The 23,867-nt window shown below is 36.9% G+C and overlaps 1 protein-coding gene across 1 annotated transcript; it reads right to left on the bottom strand.

Annotated features, from left to right (window-relative positions):
* Positions 1–1,877: 1,877 nt before the first annotated feature.
* Positions 1,878–23,826, bottom strand: NAA30 (N-alpha-acetyltransferase 30, NatC catalytic subunit). The gene is made up of 5 exons (XM_023255720.2): positions 23,684–23,826; positions 22,634–23,405; positions 16,826–16,949; positions 14,982–15,037; positions 1,878–5,355 (listed from the first exon to the last, which is right to left on the bottom strand). Exons 2-5 carry the CDS (start codon positions 23,402–23,404, stop codon positions 5,218–5,220), a joined length of 1,089 nt encoding a protein of 362 aa, XP_023111488.2. The 5' UTR covers position 23,405; positions 23,684–23,826; the 3' UTR covers positions 1,878–5,217.
* Between the last annotated feature and the right edge of the window lie 41 nt (positions 23,827–23,867).

Raw genomic sequence — 23,867 nt, 5'->3', positions numbered from 1 at the left:
CTTATTTCTTGGCATTATAAAAACCTTACATTATAACCCCTACATTGTTTACATTTTCTTAAGTAGTAGAAGATAGGTTTTGGCACTTTGGTGGTCTTTGTTATCCCTAGGTCTTTTAATTTGACGATCAAACACTGATTGCTCACAAACATATGCTTTGAGCTCTTTCTCCAGCAGTTAACAAGCTGTACCAAGCCCAGCACTCCCTTTGGCCAGGTGTTTTCCACCCCCACTCCTGCCCTTTTGATGAATTAAATGAACTAGATGACCAACTAGAATCAAAGATAACACACAACGTGGCCAGAGAACACAGCAAAATTAATCTTGTTCTCTCAGAACCAAAAAACACTTGCCTTTCCATCAGCATGAATGATCTTCCAGAATGAAAATTTAACTATAAATATGATATACTTTCATATTCGTTTGACTACTGGTAAAATGAGAAATGCCCAACCTCATTTAGGGATGAAATGACCTCAAATTCATATAAACTGAGAAATTATTAGGCTTAACTATGTAAAATATCTTAACACTGAGAAGACAGGACAGTCTCATCAACAGCCCATTTTTGGCACTTTAATCTGTGCATCTCTGCAACCCAGAAGACTTCCAAATAAAAACTGAGAGGGCTCTCAGAAGGGCTACATCACAACGGGGGCAGGGAGAGAGGTGGTGTCAAATATTGTATTGATGCAATAGACAGTCAATAGAAAAAGTGCAGCTATACTCTTGCTTAGAGATCACTTTTAATCATGACCCTTCCATTTCATAGTTCAATAAATTACTAGCTTTAAAAGTCCTATTGAAGAAAATGCTTTCCTTAGTTACTCCCACTTAAATATTACCTAAAGCTATGCTGTCCAATAGCCACTAACTGCATGTGACTTTAAATTTCAATTAATTAAAATCAAAAATTCACTTCTTCAATCATAGTTGCTTCTCTTCAAGGGCTCACTAGCTACATGTGACTAGTGGCTACTAGAGAGCCACTAGTCTTTGCGGCTGGAGAGCACAAAGAACATTTTTATTATTGTAAAAAGTGCTATTGGATAGCACTGATCTGAAGAAAGTGCAGTGTGCTATATGCTCATGAGATTTTTCACTCTTTTTGAAAGCTGTTTAAAAGTATCACTGTATCTCTGGGCTACAGATGAATAGTGATCTCTGCTCATAGCTGTCACAGGACGGTGTCAACTTTCCGACCATCACTCAGACAATTTATGAGGTACTCAGGAGTTTCATGTAAGTAAGACTCAAGTAAAACATGAACTCAAGATATTTTCATTATCTGACTATAAAAGAACAAAGTGAAGACTGCATGGATGATGAAAGTAATTCAGCACTCGTATTTAAAACAGATCTCTTTCTTCTAATATCCATAAATCTTCAAATATAAAAGCATGTGTAACTACCATTTAAATCTTCTCATGAGAATGGGGCAAATAGCCCAGATATTGCTCTATTTTACTTTGGTGTCTTAGCAAGGGGGCGGAGGGGGGGGGAGGGGGGGACATTGCTTAAGTACAAACAACAACAACAACAAAATAGTAAATTAAAATAAAAACAGTCTTAGGAATTGCTACCAAACAAGGACAAAAAACCAAGTTTCGGTTTTAGGCATGCAAAAATGCTCTCATTTGTATTGATATCTGAGTGGACTAACTTTGAATACTTTTAGGAAAATCAAGTTCATGTTATTTTCAAATTTACTTTGTCAGAACACAAAGTAGATAATAATTATATATCACTTCTTCCAAATAATTCTTGGATGGGAGGCACGAAGTGGGGAGCTGAATAGATTGCTTTTTTTTTTTCTTAGTAGGTAAAAGCAGAACAACTCAATCATAAAATGCACACAGCTGTATCTAAAAGAAAAATGCAAACACAACTTAACCAACTTTATTTGACTGCATCTTATTTAGACAGCTTGCACATTTCAAATCCCATTAAATCTCTCTCTCCAAAAGGATATGGGACAATAGAAGAAAATTATGCAGCAATATCCAGTCATCAAACAGCAGTCCAATATTTTGAAATACACGTGATATTTTATAGATACTCAACTCATATCTGACGTCAATATAATTTATGGTTATGTTTTTACAAACCTGAAAGCCCTGTAACATTATAGCACTCATTTTAGTGATGTCATGGTGCACTGAAAAGTAACTCTGATGCACTACCAATTTGCTTTTATCTATGCTCCTGGAAAGTGATGAACTTCATGATTTTTAGACACCATAATAAATATACACATCCAGTCTTATACATGTCAGCCAATACTGTAACACAGGGCAAGGTAAAGTTAAAACATGTGACAAACAAACTCCTTTACACAGATTTGTCAAGCAAGTAGGGAGGGCAATTTACTCAGTAAGTAGGGAGGGTAAAAAACCAATTTTTTAATAATTTTACTTTTTTAATTTTGTTGGCTTCAACTTCAAAAACTACTGTCTGGTTTCTGATCTGTGGACTCCCCTAGAGTAGTTTCATCCTAATGTAAGGGAAATTACAATCAGTCCACACATCAAAAAATGGTAGCATACCCGTTAGCTTCTTCAATACTAACATATATAGCTTCATGGTAGCATGTATAAAATGTTCAGCAGTACGAACTGCCAAACCAGTGTCAGTGGATAGTACAGTCAGTCTTTAAGAGGCAGCACCCCGTTAAAAGAAAGTTGCACCAATCTTGCTCAGTTTTAGCCAAGTGAACTCGCGCTATCAGTTTTAAATGAGATTGTTTTAAGATTATATAAGAAAGATGAAAGCCCAATACCAAAAAGTAAATGAATGTTTGATGCTGCTTCAACTGGAATGGAGACTTAGTTTTGATGCTGGGTTATCATGCTAGACATTAAAATTTTAGTCTACTTAAGTAAACAATTTTTGTATACCCAATTAAAGACATAAGGTAGACATTTCTGTTCAACATACACCAGGCTGAACAATACGGCAACCATCTGACTTTTTAGCCACATGGTTAAGGTCACGTTTACAAACACCCAGTCAGTTCAGCGAAACCTGGTCAATTCTGGGAGAAAAGGTCAGTAGAGATGGTTTCATTGACAACTCGCCAAAACATAATGGCTGAAACGAAAATCTAGCATGTATCTATCTACTTTAGAACCGTCCCCATTAGGGAGTCAAGCAAATGTATGTTCATCAACAATCATTACTGATGAATCAGCAAGTCAAATATAAAGTGGTGAGATAAAATTTGATAACTCTTTTAGTTCAGTTCCCTCCATATCAAAAATAACAGAAGCATCACTATGATTGGCATTCCTCTAAATGCTAGAGCCCAAATGACATTTGATCAAAGACATACTCAAAACAGTCAGCTGGAAAGCTGAGTATTGAGTGATCGTTATATTTTAACGCAATCAGTACTCTACCCATTAAACTTTCAAGAGCAATATAAAATGAAAGAAAAAGTTGACTTTAAAAATGAGGAACTATAAATGATCCCACCAGCAGGAAGATTTTATTTTCACCAAATCTGTGTATCTTTATTTTTAAAATACTTGTTACCATGTTCACTTTCAAGACACTGCACTGAGCAAGGAGCAGCTTTCCTTTTAAAAAAAAAAAAAAAAAAAAAAAAAAAAAAAAAAAAAAAAAAAAAAAAAAAAAGGCAACAAACTTTCCTGAAAGGGGGCTTTTACCAACTGTTAATGGAGGTAGGGTTTTTAAAAATACAGTAATTATAGCCATAAAATAAAATTCAAACCAAATCCTAGAACAGAAGTAAAGCATATCCAAATTAAAGAAAAAACAACATAGATTCCTACAAAACATTTTTCACAGAGAATCAATCTTTTTTTTTTTTTTATGGGTACCTAGGTTTTCCAGTTAAATTATCCATCACAGGTTTCCTGACTCAGTTGAAAGCAATTAACTTATAAATTTGTTACACTGCACAGATTGACCAAAATACAATGTAACTGAACATGGTGATAACTATTAAGAAAACCCATAAAACTCACTCCAAAAAAATATTCCAATTTTCCCTTTTGTTTTTCTGGAAACTAAGCAAAGCTTCCCCAAGAATTTGCTTAAATAAGTGAAAAGAAAATAAAATCAGTTTAAAATGGATACAATGAACCTTCAAATTTATTTCCAAGACCAAGAACCAAAAGTGAAACAATTTAAGAAATGGAAGCAATGTGAATCCAAATTAAGTGGGAAAAAAGTTGCAGCTACTTTGTAAAAGCTGTTCTTCACAGCTTAGCAATAATTTTGATTAAATAAAATCATACCGATTTACATTAATTTTCTATTCTTTTCCAAAAATTCCCTCACTCTCAAAAAAAAAAAAAAAAAAAAAAGTGCATCCAAAACCCAGCAATTCCCGGCTCCATCAACTTTTCTCATCCCTTTTGAGTCATTTCTCAAAGATTTTCCAAGTAGATTCAACTTCTTACTGTAAGGAAAGAAGGGACTTTACAGTAAAACACTCTGTCACTCACCTGGAAAAAAGTATCCAAATTATAAAAATCTGAAATAATTTATTATCAAATTTAGAATTTAAATAAAAACAAAAGTTTGCTTGCAAAGGCCTGAAAGAAAAGGAAAAGAGAGCATGCATTCAAAAACTAGAGATGAAGACAAATATACTTATCTACACAGGCACTGGCAGACGCAATTTAATTGTTATCTTTACTCATTGTAAGACACACCCAACCCTACATAACATTTTTTTTCATTCACTAATCACTGAGGTACCAATATCCAAGAATGGAAAATTTAATATTGAAAAAATAAAACCTAAAATTGAAGCTTTTCCCCCACCCCCTTCAGAAAACTATGGCAGGTTTCATGTGAAATGTTAGTATACTTAGAGATTTTTACAATCTACATTGGCTTTTTTAGGAACAAAAATCATGTTCCACTTACTGGTTCTGTGACAAAATGATCACTGTGTAAATAACATTGTCAGCAGACTTTGCAAATGAACAAACAAATCTTGGCTATCAACTGGCACATCTTGCTGGTACCAAAAGAACTCTTTAAGTGTAAAACAATCTCTTTTAATTCAGAACAAATGCGCCATGCCAAAGTGCAACAAATATTGTGCGACACTCAATGAGACACTGACAGGTAAGAGCTGCATGGAAATTACTAAATCCACCTGCAAAGCAATTCTGTACAAATTGCATTGCATGCAAAGGTCGATTCTGTGTGGTTGGAAAGTTGTTCCTTGGTATCAGTTTCTCAACGCAGCCACAATTTAAGTCGCAGTGCATCAACTCCATTTAAATAGTATCTGAACAGCCTCTTATCTCGAACAAAACCAAGATTTTCATAAAGTTTCAAAGCAGACTTATTCGTTATTTCTGTTTCCAAAACAACCTTCAAAAAAAATATGAGAAAACTAAGTTATAATTTTATATATTTGAAATTAGCTTATAATTTCTTAAGTTGACAAATCACAAAGTAAACACCAAATATTTAAGAAAAACATTCCATATCGGTTTTAAGATTGATGGTGAAAACAATAAATGTTAATGATGTAAAGAAAGAACCCAGAAAATGGTCATCGTAATAGTAATTTTCTCTTGGGGCAAGAGGAGGTAGGAATGCGGACATTTTCTGTTCTATTGATTTTTGTGATGTTTGGAATTTTTAGCAATGACAATATACATTTTATACTAAAACAAAGATGAATTATTTCCCCGTGGAGAAAAGTAGTGTGACAAAAAGATGAAGAAAAGAAAAAAAATCAACAATACAAACTTTAAGAAAATACAATTTGACCTCCAACTCCTTACTCCTATATTTTCATTAATTTGTCGTCATTTATCCTGTCAACAACTACCCTATTTGTCTAGAATCTAGACCGGAATCTGCAAATTATGGCCCTGGAGCCAAATGTGTCTATTGCTTGTTTCTGTCAATAAAGCTTTATTGGAACACAACCATGGCCATTTGTTTACATGATGTCCATGACTCCTTTTTCAATACAAGGCAGAGTTGAACAGTTGCAACAGAGATCTATAGTCTGCAAAGTCTAAAATATTTACCCATTAGGCTCTTTGCAGAGAAAGTCTGCCAATCCTAGACCAAAGATACCCAAACATTAGTTAACTGGATTGCAGACACCCTCCTCTGGAGTTTCTGAGTAGATCTGGGGTGGGGCCCAAGAATTTATATTTAAAAAAAAAAATGCCGGGGCGCCTGGGTGGCGCAGTCGGTTAAGCGTCCGACTTCAGCCAGGTCACGATCTCGCGGTCCGGGAGTTCGAGCCCCGCGTCGGGCTCTGGGCTGATGGCTCAGAGCCTGGAGCCTGTTTGCGATTCTGTGTCTCCCTCTCTCTCTGCCCCTCCCCCGTTCATGCTGTGTCTCTCTCTGTCCCAAAAATAAATAAACGTTGAAAAAAAAAAAATTAAAAAAAAAAAATGCCAATTGATGCTGATGATGCTAGTTGGAAAACAGTCTGAAACCATGGACTATACATTATGGACATCAACACTGAACAGAAGAACACATAAAATATTAATTTCTGAGTTGTTTTTAGTATTACTGAACAATGGCCCTGACAATGAAGAACTGACACTTTTTGAACATTGTGTGATTTTCTTTTATTATTATTATTAATTTATTTCTACCTTCCTCTACCCAAACATCCTCTATCCCATCCTCCTACCTTTTATATACACAGCTCTATTTGCCTTTCTATTGATTCTCAACCTACCTCATTGAGAATTGTCAACAAAGTGAGCCACAGTTACTGTTGGGATGTCATAACCCTCAGGTGTTTGAAATGAGACAAAAGGGCAAAGTATAATTAAACAAGGGTCCAAGTGAAGCCTATGAGTCACTTTCTATCTCAAGCTACCAAAACATTTGACAACTATTCAAGTAGATGTAAATAATAGAGAAGAAAATGTACTTCATCATATCCAAAACTGAACTCATGATCAACTCCTCCTCAATTCCACATGTCAGTAACAATGCCTCAAACCTGAAAACCTAGGAGTCACTATTGAGCTTCTTTCCTCTCTACCCGCCCCCCCCCCCATATACATCCAACCACTATTTCTCTTCTCTCTTAAATCTCTCAAATAACCTCTTTTCCTTCTATCCCTACTCATACCACTGTAGTCCAAGCTGGCATCAACTTTCACTGTAATTACAAGATACTCCTAACTCAAAAAGTCTCCCATTTTCTTTAAGTAGAATGATGTTCTTGTTAACCTCTGTTTAGAACCACTTACTGACTCTCTTTTGTCCTCAAGATAAAGTTCACAAATTATAGATAATCTAGGGGCACCTGGATAGCTCAGTCAGTTAAGCATCCGACTCTTGATTTCAGCTCAAGTCATTATCTCATGGTTTGTGAGACAGAGCCCCGCATCAGGCTCCACATTGACAGCCATGATCAGACATGTCAGTCATTGACAGTCATGATCATGTGAAATTGTGATTTCACAATTCATGAGACTGAACCCACATCAGGCTCTGTGCTGAGCCTGCTTGGGATTCTTTCTCTCCCCCCCTCTCTTTGCCCCTCCCACACTCTTTCTCTCTTTCAAAATAAATAAACTTAAAAAAAAGTTTAAAAAATAAATAAAGATAATCTAAACAAACTTAAAAAGCCCTCAAATTATGGCATCTACCTACCTCACCAACTTTGCTTTAGGTCTACCCCCTGGTTCTCCATGATCAACACTAAACTTTCAGTTTCTGGAACCCACCTTGATCTTTCCCACCTTAGATCTTTCACATAAATTGTTTTCTGTCTGGAAGGATGCTCTTCCTGTCCTCTTTGCTTTTGGCCTTAGCTTGTTACTTCCAGACTGGATGGATTATCCCTTTCTTTTTATACTACCCCGCTGACTTCATTCAACATTTGATGACCATGTCATCTCTCCTAGCTGATGAGCCCAACAAGGGCAGGATCATGTATACCTCCTTCACAGCCATTTCCTGTATACCTAACACTGCCTGACAAATAGAAGGCTCTCAGATATGTTAATTATATGCATCCTTAGCACCTTTCATTATATTACACACATTACTTAAATATTAAACAAAAGTATTATTAAATTTTTAAATGACCAAAGGACTTAAAGAGAAAGCATCATCTTAAAGCAACTGAGCAAATCACATGCTAAATCTTAAATTTTAAAAGATCTAAAAACAGGTAATTAATAATTCAGGATAAAGAGAAAATGTTCCTAGGAAGGAACATTTGTCTTATTTCTTTTTAAGTTTATTCTGAAAGAGAGATAGACAGACAGACAGTTCTGTGCACTGTCAGCACAGAACCCAATGCAGGGTTGATCTCACAAATTTTGAGATCATGACCTAAGCCAAAATCAAGAGTCAGACGCTTAGCTGACTGAGCCACCCAGGCACCCCCCTAGGAAGAACATTTAAAGAAATGTTGTACAGCAAACAAGCTCGTTTAAGATAAGAATAAAAGTCAAGAATTTTTCTCTACTCTTAAAAATATGGAAATTTATTTTTTAGTAATGTATACCATCTTCCAGTCTGGGACAGTCCAGTCTGATCAATACAGGTTTTCAATTTTGAACAAATCTCTTGGGTAACTCCTAGAACTCTGTTTTAGGCCACCACCTAATTACAGCTAAAATGTTACATCAAAACAATATGTGAAGCAATAAAAGTACAACTCAAAACTTGGAACTTGATTTCACAGAAAAAGGAGTGACAGGTTTGTTTTTTTTTAAGCTAATATTTACTGATGGCTTACTAAATGCTATGTAAAGCATTTATATGCATTGTCATTTTATATCCATTTGTGATGTTATTTTCATAAATATCCTATGAAACAGATATGATTTTTCTCCAATTAACAAATGAATGAAACTCAAGGCCACCAGTAGTGCAAAAACAGACCAGACTCCATATCTGAACTAGACCTTATTAATATCCACTCTCCTGTGCCTCCCCCTGATTCTTTCCCCAGAGTAAACCAAAGCGGCAATGGGAGATCTAACCTACTTATGACACAATGAAGGGGACTTAAGTCCATGTTCATTAGTATTTGGCAACTGAAAATATTAAGACACATCTGAGGCTAATTATGGCTACATAAATACACACTTGAGGTGTGGTAAAGAGTTGAATTCGCCTTTGTTGGCATCCTAGCAGATGAGTGAAATACAGCCCAATTACACAGACATGGAATTATACAAAGGGCTGACCTTATTTAAAACCAAAAGATAGTCTCGGTACACTCACATTCTGGCAATAAAGAGATCATCTGACAAAATAGGAAATGTCAGAAAAAAGTAACTTTTTAATATTTAATCACTTAAATTCTCTTAAATTAAAAGAGAATCTGGGTTTACAATGAAAACTCAGTATGAAACTATTCGTTTAGTCCACATCATGGGAGTATTACATAGGAAGCCAAAGGATAATGAGGTTATTTTGGTCCCAAAGAAACTTGGCAAAGTTGAATTCTACTTAACAGAAAAAAAAGATTACAGTGAAGTTCCACGGATTCTCTTAGCAACAAACCACTGTCAGGACAAGCCAAACTATTACAGTTTAGAAAGCCTTTTTTAATATTTTAGGCTGGAACTGCTGGAGGGAGGGCAAGCTGTTCACTGTTAGAACCTAAACACTAGCTTATCATCTGGCACTTCATAGACTTTATACTGACACTGCTGAATAAACTTTATTGTTCTTCATAACATTCCTTTAAGATCAGAATTACTACCACATTGCATACACAAAGAGAAAGACTATAAAAAGTTAAATGACTTGCCTACAATCACACAACTACTAAGTGACAGAAGATGAATCTAGAACCCAGGATTCTCATACCCAGTTCTTTAATTAGGACAGACTACTCGATCAAAAAATCCTGATAGTTTCAATAACTCCGTTTTACTCTGTTCTTTACCTAGCAGCCTCTGTTTGATAGCCAAAATAGGTTTCCAGCGAAACTAAAAATGTTCAACATATAATTGTTAAACATAGAAAGCTTAAAAGTCACCTTCGTACATTATCAAAAAATAATAAAAATACCTGATATGTATTTGTACATAACTAAATACCATATGTATTTTGTTACTATGTAACAGATTTATTACTGGTCATGCTAAATTAGACCACTGTTGGTAGGAATGTAAATTGGTACAGCCATCATGGAACAGTACGGAGGTTCCTCAAAAAATTAAAAATAGAACTACTATGTGATCCAGCAATCCCACTTCTGGGTATATATCCAAAGGAATCAAAATCAGGACCTCGAATAGGTACTTAGTATCAAATAGATACTCCCATGTTTATCACAACAGCCAAAATACAGAAATAACCTATATGTCCAATGTCTGTCAACAAATGAATGGATAAAGAAAAGGAGCATATACAAACAATGGAATATTTTTCAGCCTTAAAGAAATCCTACCATTGTGGCAACATGGATGAACCTGGAGGACATAATGCTAAGTGAAACATATCAGACATAGACAAATACTGCATGATATCACTTATATGTAGAAACTAAAATAAACTCATAAAAGCAGGAAGTAGAATGGTGGATCCCAGAGGAAATGGGAAGATGCTGGTCAACTAAAAATAGAGCACATAGAGCACATTTAAACTCAATTAAGAAATGTGGTGTATTCTCATCATACAGGAGTTAATTCTGAGTATTGACATCACAGCAATCATACTTTAAATCTAAAAAAAATTTCTGAAATTTAAATTCCCAGAGATGAAGACTTCAAAAGGACATCTATAGATTAAAGGTAAAGCACTGTTCATCATGCTGACCAATCACCCCATTCTAATTTATTTCAGGAAAAAAGCACACAAAAGTAAACAGTCACTGTGTGGGTTATTTTAGATATACGAATCCTACTTTAAAAATAACATTCTAGGGGTGCCTGAGCGGCTCAGTCGGTTAAGCATCTGTCTGACTGATTTCAGCTCAGGCCACGATCTCAGTCGTGAGAAGGAACCCCACATTGAGGTCTATGCTGGATGTGGAGCCTGCTTAGGACTCTCTCTCCCCCTATCCTTCTGCCTCTCCATGCGTGCATGCAAGTGCTCTCTAAATAAATAAATAAATACATACAAACATACATACATACACACATACAGACAGACATCCTAGAAAACTCATTCATGCTATTTGTGTGTATTTTTCTTACTATTTCCCCTAATGTAATACACAAAGCCAAGATGCTTGTCCTAGTAGCCACCAGTATGGCAGCAAGAGCATGTGTGGGTGTAACCAAATTCAAGCCAGATCAGTAATATGGGTAATGCATTCTCATTCATGAAGCAACAAATCCCCTTGTTTCTTTTTTTAATGCTATAATTTTTTAGACAGCTCCAAATATACAGAAAATGAAAAACATCTTTTAGTTATGCTGTTTTAACATGTCTAATTCTGACATAAAAAGTTAGGAAAGTCATAGTAAGGCAAAGTGAAAACATCTATTAGATCAGGAGAGTCTTTCATTATTATTTGAACAAAAACATGATCTACATTTCAACTCTGTGATTACTAATTTTGGTTTAATATGCTGTGAAATTATTTTAAAAATGACAAGAGCAACCAAGAGCAATATAAACTCAGCTCAAGGTCACAAATTCTACAAATAGAAAAGAAAGTAAAAATTGACTGGATGTGCATGGTAAGGCTTCACAGAGATTTCCAAATGTCACTCTCTTTACAGGTGCATAGATTTAAACATTTCTATCTTTATAAGAATAAATAAAAAAAAAAAAAACAGTACAACCTAAGTAGTAGAAAATGTAATTTAAATCCCTTTTCAAATGTATTTCTGATAATTTGTCAAAACTCCTTAACACTTTTAAAGAAAGGAAGGTTGGCCTAACTTAATAAAAGTAAAATTACATGTTGGTTATTTCAAAATTGGTCAGTGCATCCTTAGAGAATTAAAATTTCAGTTTTCCTCAGAACAATGAATCATATATGACTGTTTTTATGTGCAATTTTTTTTTTTTACCAAAAGGTATTTTAACTAATAATGCTGTAGATAATTTTTTTTTAATTTTTAATGTTTATTTATTTTTGAGAGAGAGAGAAGACAGAGTGAGAGTGGGCAAGGGGCAGAGAAAGAGGGAGACACAGAATCCGAAGCAGGCTCAAGCCTCTGAGCTGTCAGCACAGAGCCCAATGCGGGGCTTGAACTCATGAACCGTGAGATCATGACCTGAGCCGAAGCCAAACACCAAACCGACTGAGACACCCAGGCACCCCTCCCTGTAGATACTTCAAAAAATTTTACTATGTACAAAAATAAGATAACTGCTCTTCCCAGAAAGCTTATAGAAAGCTCAAAGAGAAAGACAAGTTTACAATTATGCAAGTCGAAATTCACAAGTACATTAAAAAAAAAAGGAGGTACAGATAAGATGCTGGTGGCACAGAACTAACTGGTCAACCATCATACTCTATCGCAAATGCCACACTAAGTACTAAGAATACAGCAGTAAACAAGAAAAGGCATCTCTGCTCTCCACAGTGGCTAAGGCAGACTCTGAACAAGTAAATTTCAGTGAAGTAAATTTTACAAAAAGAAACGTTAAGAAAACCACAGAAACTACACAATTGATTCTGTCCAGAAGGATTAAGGAAAACTTTAAAAAATTGTTATTGTATTGGGTCTTAAAACTGAGAAGTAGTTTAACAAGTAGGAGGGCCAAAAAGCTACTAGGCCTAGCAAACACATCAGTGAGAAAGTAGTTACAATGGATTGGAGGGGGAAGACACCAAACCAAAGGGGATGAAATGGTAATAAAAGGAAGTGGAACCAACAAACACAAATTATCAAGAATTAGAAGAGAGAGGGGGATAGAATTGTTGCTTATATAGTTTAAAACTCAATGAAAGGGAGAGTGAAAGCCTTATAAGGAGTAAACAAAATTCTAACCCTGCATAGAGCAAATCCTTTATCTGAACAATATGGGACACACTAAATTTTGTTTAAAACATGGAAGAGTTAAAAACAAAACAAAACAAAACAAAAAACATGGAAGAGTTCTTTAATTCAAAGGCAGAGTAATTCAAACTGCAAAAACGTAAGTTCATGGAACTATCTCCGTTTCAGATTAATATTAAGTAAAACTCATTGCTTCAAAAGAAAATGCAGAACAAGATCTTTAGGCCCACAATGAAAAGAGTATTTCTACCATAAAACGTATCACTAATTTAGGACCTAACTTTGAGACTAAAACAATATAACCCAAATCTCCGTATCATTCCCCAGAACTTTCAAAGAAAAACCAATACCATTTAAACATTTGCTCAGTTAAGGTAAGGCACACACCCTGTCTCGCAGGTAGTGACTAGGATAACTCACAAAACGCATAGCTATAAGGAACGTAATACTCCTTGTTCATAACATCCCTGCTCACTGGAAACCACTCTATTCAGGAGTAGAGGATCAAAACATGGTCTTATCAACCCAAAGATTTTTCCAAATTCTTCAGCAACTTTTATGAAGCTTGACTTCTCTTCCTGATGAGCTACACCAGTGTGACTATGGTCCAAACAGATCAACATATGCAGTCCAATCCTTTTCTGCAAATTTTAGTTACATTAAAATGGTCAGGGTCACTGCATCTTTTACTTCTTGATATTAATAGCTGTGAATTATATGAGATCCTCCAGTGTATGTGAATTAGCTTATTTGAAATAACACTGAATGCCCTGATATCTCAGGATGACTTCCTCCGTGCTACCCAATGTATCTGTAGGCCTACTCATACAACCATTATTTAGTGTGGCCTGTCGGAATACAAACTAATGTGAACAAGGAGCATGAGAATAGTCTAGGGTAAATCTCTGTATTCTGACATGGAAACATGTTCCCGAGATACTGTTAAATGAAAAAAGTAAATTATTGCAGAATAATAATTATGGTTTCGTTTGTATAAAGAAAAACTATTACACAGCTAAGATGTGTGCTTAGAATGTGAGGATACATATTTAAAGATTAACAGTAGCTATAAGTGGAAAGAAGAACAAAGCATTGAAGAGTGTGAGGACAGTGAAAGAAGGGACTTTGCACCCCCAAATATACACATACATATAATGGTTAATGAGTGTGTATAAATTTTGTACAGAAAAAAAACCCACCTTAAAAAATTATCAAAACAAGTTACAAACTTTTGAGGAAAAATTACCTAATTTCAAGTATTTTGAGAACTCTCTAAGGCATAGTTGCCCTCTAATAACAAAGACAACTGTCCCTTGTAACGTTCATAAAGTTACTAGCATCATACAACTTTGTTCCTTCATAGTCACCATTGCTATATTAAAAACATCTACACTTCTCTAGTTTATACTTACTCTCTTCCACCTGAAACAGTAAATTGTAACATTCCCAACCATCACCATTAGTTATGGAGCACTCACCATGTGTATGGCACAGTGCTGTAGGATACCAAAAAATTTATACCTGTGGTTAGGCTGTACAAACAAGCTAAACAGAAAAGATGCTCTTAGGTTGAAACATAGACAGGTCTAATTTTAAAAGTGGTTGTCTTTTTTTCTCCTTAGCCTTATCATTAGCTAATGCTGATTTTTTTTTTTCAAGCATGAAATGTCTTTCATATGAACTGACAGTTGGCCCATAGATTAAACAAAAAAAAAGTTATTTAGAGAGAAACTAAGGCCGATATGTAAGGAAATTACAGTAAGATATGTAATAAGAGCCACCTTAAATGACTTAACTGATAACAAATCCTCTGAATACCAATTCCCCTGAATACCAATTATTTACTGAAAATGTCTAAGATTTCACCTTTATGTTTTGACAAAAAACAAATTTTAGCTCCCATTATCATCTTAGAATTTGTTCTAGGTCAAAACTCAAGTGCTTTTCACCACAAGCTACAATGTTATAATAATAGTTTGCAATGAAATTTGCAATACAATTTATTGTGGGATATTTATTTAAAAACCAAACTGATAAAATACAGACTAGGAAAAAAGGTTTTAAACATTTAGAAAGACTTACCTCATCACAGTCTCCTTCAACCATGGCATATATAGCTTTCTTAACCAAGTTAGTACCTAGAATATAGATCTGAGTATTAATGAAGGAAAATTTAGTTTCTTAAGGATACCTAAATTATCGTATTTATAAGCACAGAAATATCAAATGCTGGGTTCTACCTTGAACGCAGACAACAGACTATCTTAAGTGAGAAAAAATTCAGATTTAAACTGAGAGCCCAACAAACCTACACATAGTAATATAAGTTCCCTCTTAAAAGACATAGCTCCTTAGGCATCTCTTTTTCTCAGGTGTAATTATTTGCTCCAAGCAGGAGTTTGTGCTCTTCTGTTTGAAAGTAAGAGAAAAGGGAAAAAAGAAAAAGGCAAGATATGGTACGGCCAGAACAGCCCAGGAAATCCTTGAACTAGCCAGAAGCTATAAGACCCTTGGGCCAATCTTGCCAAAGATCACACCAGAAACTGCTGTGGCCCAGAGTGGACCCAAGACACTGGGTTGGCTCCTACAAACCTTCCAGTGAGTCCGGGCATTCCCAAATGATGCCAGTGGTGTCTCTGTAAATGTCCAGCTAAATGTATCCTGGTTTAGGGTCAGATACACGTGGTACATTAAAGGGAAAAAACTGACAAATCTGATTCTAAGAAAACCAAATTGTTAGGAAATCTCTTCATTTTCAAACCATGTACATGACCAAGAACACATTACATGGGCCAAACAAAATGTCTGAAGGTCAGGATGCAATCCTCAAGCCACCAGTTTCTGCCCTCTGAACTAGACAGATAATTGCCTATCATTTGCCATGAGCTCTTATCAGCTCTTTTCAATGCATCAATATAACAGGTCCAATTCATTAAAAACCCTAGCAGTAAACTCTTAACACTGTAAAAAATAAGTTGGTTAAATCTAATGTATTAAGTCAGCATACTCACAATGATTTCTCATGACCTCTCAGACTGTATGAAACTCTTAAATTGGACAATAATACTCGTATTTGAAACAACAACAACAACAAACTACAAGTGACAAACTGCTAGTAACTAAATACCGGAATAGGCATCAATTCTTCTTTCACAAATACTTACTTAGCTTCACTAGATCCCAGGATTTGACATGCTCTGACAAGTGCTCAATCCCCCATCCTGAACAAAGAGCCAGTAGGTCCTAGACACTAGGACAGTAGTTCTTAACCAGGCTTATATCACAGTCAGCTGGGGACACTTCAGTCCTACTTCTAACAGGACACACAACATTCTCAGGAAGAGAGACTGAAACATTTGTTTTTAAATCACCCACATGATTCTAATGACCATTATAAATCATAAGTATAAGATTGACTGAAAATGCCAGGAATAGTAGACCCAAGAAAGAGATGAATTTGGGAATAGTAAGAAACAATTCTCCTGGTCCTCCCTGAATTGCTAATATAATGTTTGAGGACTAGAACTAAATAATGGTAACAATTTCTCCTTAATTTTGCCTTGAGCTCCACTTAACCCAAGTATAGACAGCTCCTAGAGAGCTGTGATCAAGTGCCCCAAAATGCTATTAAGAGCTGCAGTACGTAGTACAATGCGAAGCATTTTGAATGTGATCAAAAAAATGTTTGGAAGTAAAAACTGATTCACTAGTTACTTATTAGAAAGACAATTTCTCAAACAAAACACTAATAAAGAAAACAATTCATTTTAGGAACATTTTGAAAATATTTTGAAATAAAAATAACCTTAATTTTCTCCCCTTAGCGTCTTTCTCATTTCTATATATTTACATTTAAGTCTTTTGCTTCAAAAAACAAAAATGAAAATAACTTATGCATTCTTTTAGTGACATAATATTTTCCTTACCAATGCCATTTCTCCTGTACTTGGAATCCACGGCTAACATGGCTATATAACCTCTGCGGAACATCTTTTTGTGCATATCCAACTTGCAAACGATGGCACCTACACACTCCTCCCCTACCATGGCCTTAAAAATAAACAAACAGTTATGAAGAATACATTGCCGTCAGGTACCGCACAATTACCCAGGGAAACAGCAACCAACCACTGGTCAGCATTTTTGAGGAAAGAAGAGAGAAGAATTCTAGTAACAAAGCAATCACAGAAGTTTCAGAAATCTAAATCCCAGAACTCCTTCAGAAGTTCCAGTTTTAAAATCTTTCAACACTGTTTAGGGCATAAATGTCTTATGCTCATTATCAAAGCCTGGGGGGAAAAAGCAAGATTTCCACAAAGTTAATACTCAAGTACTTTATAAGAGGTGCTTATAATTATTTGCAATAAAGACCTACATATTTAAGATTTGGGGAGAAATACGTGAAAGTAATTTTGTTAAGAAAATGTCTCTTCAAAAGAAAGAAAGAAAATGTCTCTTCATTAGGGTATAAAATACTGTGAAACTTATCAAAGTACTATAAATTTAAATGTAATTCTAACAAAGTTTTAGTGAAAGACAGAACACCTAATATTTATACTACCTGACAGTAGAGTTCGATTTTGAGCAGGAAAAAAAACAAAAACAAAGACAAAAAAATGCAAACGACTTTCACAAAAAAAGATGGTTATTAAGGTATTCCTTGGATCCTCCCCAAGGGTTTTTGTTAGTGAAGGACTACAAAGACCAAGATATTCAATGGTCTGGTCACTCCCGACAACGTCATTATCACAAAGCTCAAAGAATATCTAGAACTTAAAACCAGAGCTTCATATTAAAGTGAAAGCTTTAATTTTACAGAGCTACTTTAATAAAAATTTATGTCTTTCCAGAGTATTAAAGGTTAAATGCTGAATAAATGCTAATAATCCCCCATTTTTATTAAGATTTCCAGTGTTACCATTGAAAATAAGTTTTTCAAAAGTTCTGTCACTGATGAAAAGTTCTAGTAATACTGTATTCTGGTAAATATCAATAGGGCAATAGCTTTAACTGTTTAATAATGTGTCAGCTAGTTAGAAGTATTTGTTTGCTCTAAAGAGCACTCATTTAAAAAATATGAAAACTTCAAATTATCTCTTAATAAAATAGAATTTCCAGAAGAAACTATTTCAACAGCAAAAACCAGGAATTGGTTTAAAAAATTAAAAAGCCCAGTTTACACTTAATTTTAACTTCATTTTGATGTGACATTTAATTCATCATTCTGTAAAATGATTAAAAAGACTTTTTTAAACTGTGAGAAAAATCTTTTAGATAATTCCAATCCATTTCACACAAACCTGAACTAGGTCAGAAAAATCCTTTTGAAGGGATATTAAATTGAATAATCCACTTAATTCATTTCTGTTTTATCACACAATCCAAAACTATCTTGGACAATAAACCTCTAAAACTGTTACTTCCATTTTCATTCACAATAAATCAATCTGGTTCTGTAAAAGCTGTTTACAAAACCAAAATTTCTGGGGCACCTCGGTGGCTTAGTCAGTAAAGCATCTGACTCTTGATTTTGGCTCACGTCATGTTCTCGCAGTTTGTGAGTTTGAGCCCAGCGTCAGGCTCTGCACTCTCAGTGCAGAGCCTGCTTGGGATTCTCTCTCTCTCTCTCTCTCTCTCTCTCTCTCTCTGGCCCTACCCAGCTCTCACTCACACTCTACTCTCTCTCAAAATAAATAAATTAAAAAAAAAACAAACTTAAAATTTATGAAATAATAGCTGAAATACACACAAAAGTGGCCTGGTTGAACAACTCTGACAGCATTTTCTGATTTTAAATTAACTCATCTCAAATATATGTGGTTGTGTATATATGTATGTACATACATGTTAGGCCCAAAAGTACATTTAAAAACTTTTTTAAGTAGGCTTCACGCACAGCATGGAGCCCAACGTGGGGCCCAAACTCACGACCCTGAGATCAAGAGTAGGACATTTAAATGACAGAACCATACCCAGGCACCCCACATTAAAAAACTTTGTGACCTAAGGTTGTAAATTAGGGAAAACGGAAATCTATATAAGTCTATGATATAAAACTGTAGGACAGCTACATTTCACAATTAATAAACCATCCCAAAGAAGAAAGAATCAAAACCACTAGATACAATACATTTGGACAATACTTCCAAATTGGATAGGAATTTCAAACAAATCTTCTTTTGACCAAGGTAGTAAAAGGTGAACAAAGTATTTTATCAGTTCATGCTTGGACTAGATTGACTCTTCCTAGTTAAGAATATGTAGGAGCAAAAATCAAGTGGTACTCATCGTTAAAAAATAAAAGCCCAATGTGGCACCTGGGTGGCTCAGTCAGTTATGCGTCCAACTTCCACTCAGGTCATGATCTCATGGCTCGTGGGTTCGGGCCCCATGTCAGGCTCTGTGCTGACAGCTCAGAGTCTGGAGCATGCTTCAGATTCTCTGTCTTCCTCTCTCTCTGCCCTTCCCCCATCCATGCTCTGTCTCTCAAAAACAAGTAAAAAATGTTAAAAAATTTTTTTTAAAAATTACAAAAAAATAAAAGCCCAATATATAACGTACTCTAATAAGATATTCGTAGAGAGGAAGGCCTACCCTGCTATTTTTTCCTGAGAAATTGCTGATGAATATGTAAGAATTACTAAACTGCTTATCAATTTTTCCAAATAAAAGCTTCTCCACATATATTTGGAAGTCATACTATTAAATGTGTTCCTTTTTCAAGGATGGGAACTGAAAAAATCTTGGCAAGATTAAGACTTAACTCTACAAGGCCAATTGCTTGTCAATCTACAAAACTTGAAAACTACAAGTTGTATGAAATAGAAATTCCCAAATTCCAGAATGCTATACATAGGAAAACAGAGGAAGCCAGAAAGTTAAATTTAGAATAAACAGAAATACTATAGTACATCACTGGTAATAAGTTTAAGAAGTTCAAAAAGGCACTAAAAGATAAAAATACCATGAACTCAAAAATGGCAAAGATAAATTAGTTAAGAACAGAAAAATTGACAGGATCTCCCATTTGTATAGTACTCTACTATCACATCTGTTACAATTATTAGAAGAGCCATAAGAAACTGTCATTTTTGTTAGTCAGGTTTGGTCAAGTGCTGGCAATTTTCTACGGAAGGTTCAACCTCATACATTCCATTTGATCCATTACAGGTTATATATAGAAACCAAAAACATTTTGGAGGTTTTTAATCTCTTGAGATTATTGATGTTTGCCAGGGCAATATAACTTGGGGACACAATGATCTTCCCTGAAGATCAAGGGTATGTCATTTTTCAGATTCTTACTTATGTCCATAATGAGAGGTCAGGTAAAGTTCTAACTTTACCTCTCTGCCACTAAATATCTGAAGCTTTTTTTTTTTTTAAGATTTTATTTTTAAGTAATCCCTATATCCAACTTGAGGCTCAAACTCACTACCCTGAGGTCAACAGCACCATGCTATGGGGCACCTGGGTGGCTTAGTTGGCTAAGCATTCGACTCTTGATTTCAGCTCAGGTCTTGATCCAATGGATTGTAAATTAGAGCCCCGTATCAGGCTCTGTGTTGACAGCATGGAGCCTGCTTGGGATTCTCTGTCTCCTTCTCTCTGCCCCTCCCTGCTGGCTCGCTCGCACTCTCTCTCTCTCTCCCTCAAAAATTAACATTAAAAAACAAAAAAAGAGTCGGATGCTCCATGGACTGAGCCAGCCAGGCACCCCTAAATATCTGAAGATTTAAACATTTTTAAGTCACTCGGGTCCTTAATTTTTTTCATTAAAAAAAAAAAAATTAAGTTGAGCTAGATTATATTTAAGACCCGTTAGAGTTCTAAAATGATATGATTTAAAATAAACATACACACTTATATTTATTTTAAATTGTTCTTAGAGGAAATTCAAATTTTTTAAACGCCAACATAAAGGCCCCAATTCTAAGTGGCCTCTGATTAACTATTGTTTTCTGTTCCATATCTCCAGATACATACTTGCACTAATAAATCTTAGATGTCAACCACTTGTACATATCTCAATTTCCAGATATTCAGAATTTAATATTAAACAAACTATTAAGAACTAAAGTACAAATTAGCTGGCGAACTGGAAGGAGTCTACGTAAAATCAAAACTAAAGTTTAATATTAGGTTTATCAGAGTCGAAAATGGAAGACAAGTTGAGAGAGGTCCAGGTAACATCAGAACCCAAAGCTGACTAAATATTATATATACAACTATTTTCTGTAATTAATAGAAATACATATTTCAATTTAAGGTTTGACTCAGTCATATACTTTTGTGGGTAAATTTACAATTGAATCAATCTACAATTTTTAGCAATTACAGTGGCATTTAATGACACATATATAGTGCTATAAAATCATCCCCATATGCACTGACATAGGCATGTCTTAGAACTTCTATGTTGATACAATGGTTAGAATCCTGTAAGAGCAGTTTTGTAGAATATAAGATAGTTCCTACAGTTTAAACAAATATACTAAATTGAAGTTTAGCAAAGTGAACATAGAAAACAGCAGAACTACCATTATCTATAATTCTGAGGTTATATTTTTAGATTACCACCAACATACAGAATCAGAATCAGAAAGATGGATTTCTAAAGAACTGTCAAAACATCTTGGGGGGATGTGCAACGAAGTGCTAAGTGCAATTACGTCAATGCTAAAACATAAATAGTAGTAGCTTCTCCCTTTACATAGCAAAAAATATTTCTTAAAAGCATGTTGCCTTTCTTTGGTGAAATTCAAGAAATAAAATGCTTGTGAGGACACGATACAAAACATACCTCCAGTTAATATTTAAGTGAAAGGTTTCAGAATAAAATTGGTCAATATTTTTTGGAAGAAACTATTGGTACTGCCAGTAGTACATAAATTAAAAAAAAAACAACAAGAAAACTATTTAGCTTGTTTCATAGCCAAATCTTTTTCACTTACATGGAAATCAAAAAATTTTGTCAACTGTGCTTTACACAGCCTGTGTCACTATTAATATGTACGTATATGGATGATCGTTTCTTAAAGGAAAAAATGAGATTAGTAACAGTTTCACACTTAAGTTTCCTACATTCCACAAAACGGTATTTTGTTCGAGCTTCAGGGTCTTTCAGCCACCAGAAGTGTTAGTAGTGCCTTCTACAATCTAGCACCAGAAAGCAGGCTGGCTACAACTGCTAATTGTCCTGAATTGTCCTGTCGAAGTAAAAGGAAACAATCTCCATAATTACGGAAAACGCTTGTAAGATTTAATTCCCCAATGTGGCCACAGCAAGTTTACTGACAATCATGTTCACCAAAACATGTTTATGCATACACTCTTCCCTGATTACGGCTGTAATTGAGAGATTAATAAAGCCTGTATCCGAACAGAACCATGTTCAAATTAAATGATTGCAAAGTGCTTTGAGGATGAGGGAGGGTAATTAAAGACGGTTAAACATGATTATAAGCTAATATAAACAGAATCGAAGACCCCCAACATGCATCATACAGGCTTGTTGCATTTACATAAGTACCAAGTTAAGCCAGATCAAGAAGTCTTACCTTCAAAACAGTTTCATTAAAAAACTAGGAGTGTGGACACGCACTTTACATCATGTAACGTACTATGAAACGCAGAAGTACACATCCACTGCCACTCTCAGCCCTCACACTCCCTGCCCTGCACGGCCTGGATCTCTCTGCTGCGTTCACCCTCTTTGCATTCCATCCACTTACCAAGAAGCACAGCTGTGGCCAGTTGTGGATAAAATATCTATAGGTATAAATGGAGTAGGGTTCAGACAGATCTTTGGTGATCAGTCTCATGATATCGGGCATTTGTAGCTCGGATTCATATCGGACATAACGTATCGTCCGATCCTCCCCAGGCTCAACCTCCCGGCCTGAGGGGCTTCTTAAACTGCAGCCGGCGGTCAGGGATGAAGACAGCAGCCGCACCTGCTCATCTTCCTCCTCCTCCTGCTCCGTGCCCTCCGCCAGTCCATTGCGGGCCGCCGCAGGATCGCTCGCCGCCACTGCCTCCGCCGGGCTGGGGAGCGCAGTTCTTCCATTATTGGGGAGGCAGTGAGGGGGGCTCTCGCCCGAGTGTACCCCAGCTCCTTTTGTTGCAGTCGCTCTGGGCCCCCCGTCGGGGGTGGCCGTGGTCGTGGCCGCCTCGGCCGCGCTCAAAACCTTGCTCTTGAGAGAGGCGGCCGCCCGGAGGTGCCGCAGTTCGGGGCTGATCAATCCGTTGAGCTGCTGCTGCTCCTGCGGCGGCTGAGGGCAGCGGAGGCACGGATGCCCCTTGGCCGCCGCCGTCGCCTCGCCGCCCGCCGGGCTCCTGCCGCCGCCGCCGCCGCCTTCGTGCTCCTCGTCGTCCTCCTCGTCCTCGCTGCAGCAGGCGAGGGCGGCCCCCGCCGGGAAGGGACAGCGGGGCTCGGCCGCCGCCGAGGCCGGAGGTGCTGGTGGTGGGAGGAGGCTGCTAGGCCCAGGCGGTACCTCCGCCATCCTAGAGGCGACACAGACCGAGAGGGGAGGCCATGAGACCCCGCGGACGAGCGCGGAGCAGAGAGGGCGTCGGGCGGGGGGGGGGGGGGGGGCGGCGAAGGTGGAGGGGGGGGAAACAAAGGCAGAAACCGTCCCTCACGGAGCAGCCCCCCCAATTCCGCGCCCCCCCCGCTCTTCAGCGCCGCCCAGCTGTTCAGCCGGCCACCGTCCCCGTCCTCCCGCACCCATCCGCTGGCCCTGTCACCCCCGGCCCCTCCCTGTCCCCTCCGCGAGGCTCACCCCGCACAGGTCCCCGCCGCCACTGCCGCCACTCCTCTTCCTCCTCAGCCGCCGCCGCCGCCTCCTCCGCCGCCGCGGCCGCCTCCACCGCCGCCAAGGTTCACACTCAGCCGCCGTCGCCGTAAAGCGCCTCGGCTGTTACCCCGGGTAAAGTTTCCTAGGCCTGGCTTTACGACACTTCCCT

Source organism: Felis catus, chromosome B3 (assembly GCF_018350175.1).
Source record: "Felis catus isolate Fca126 chromosome B3, F.catus_Fca126_mat1.0, whole genome shotgun sequence".
In the NCBI taxonomy this organism is placed as follows: Eukaryota; Metazoa; Chordata; class Mammalia; order Carnivora; family Felidae; genus Felis; species Felis catus.
This window is presented reverse-complemented; position numbering and strand designations above follow the sequence as displayed.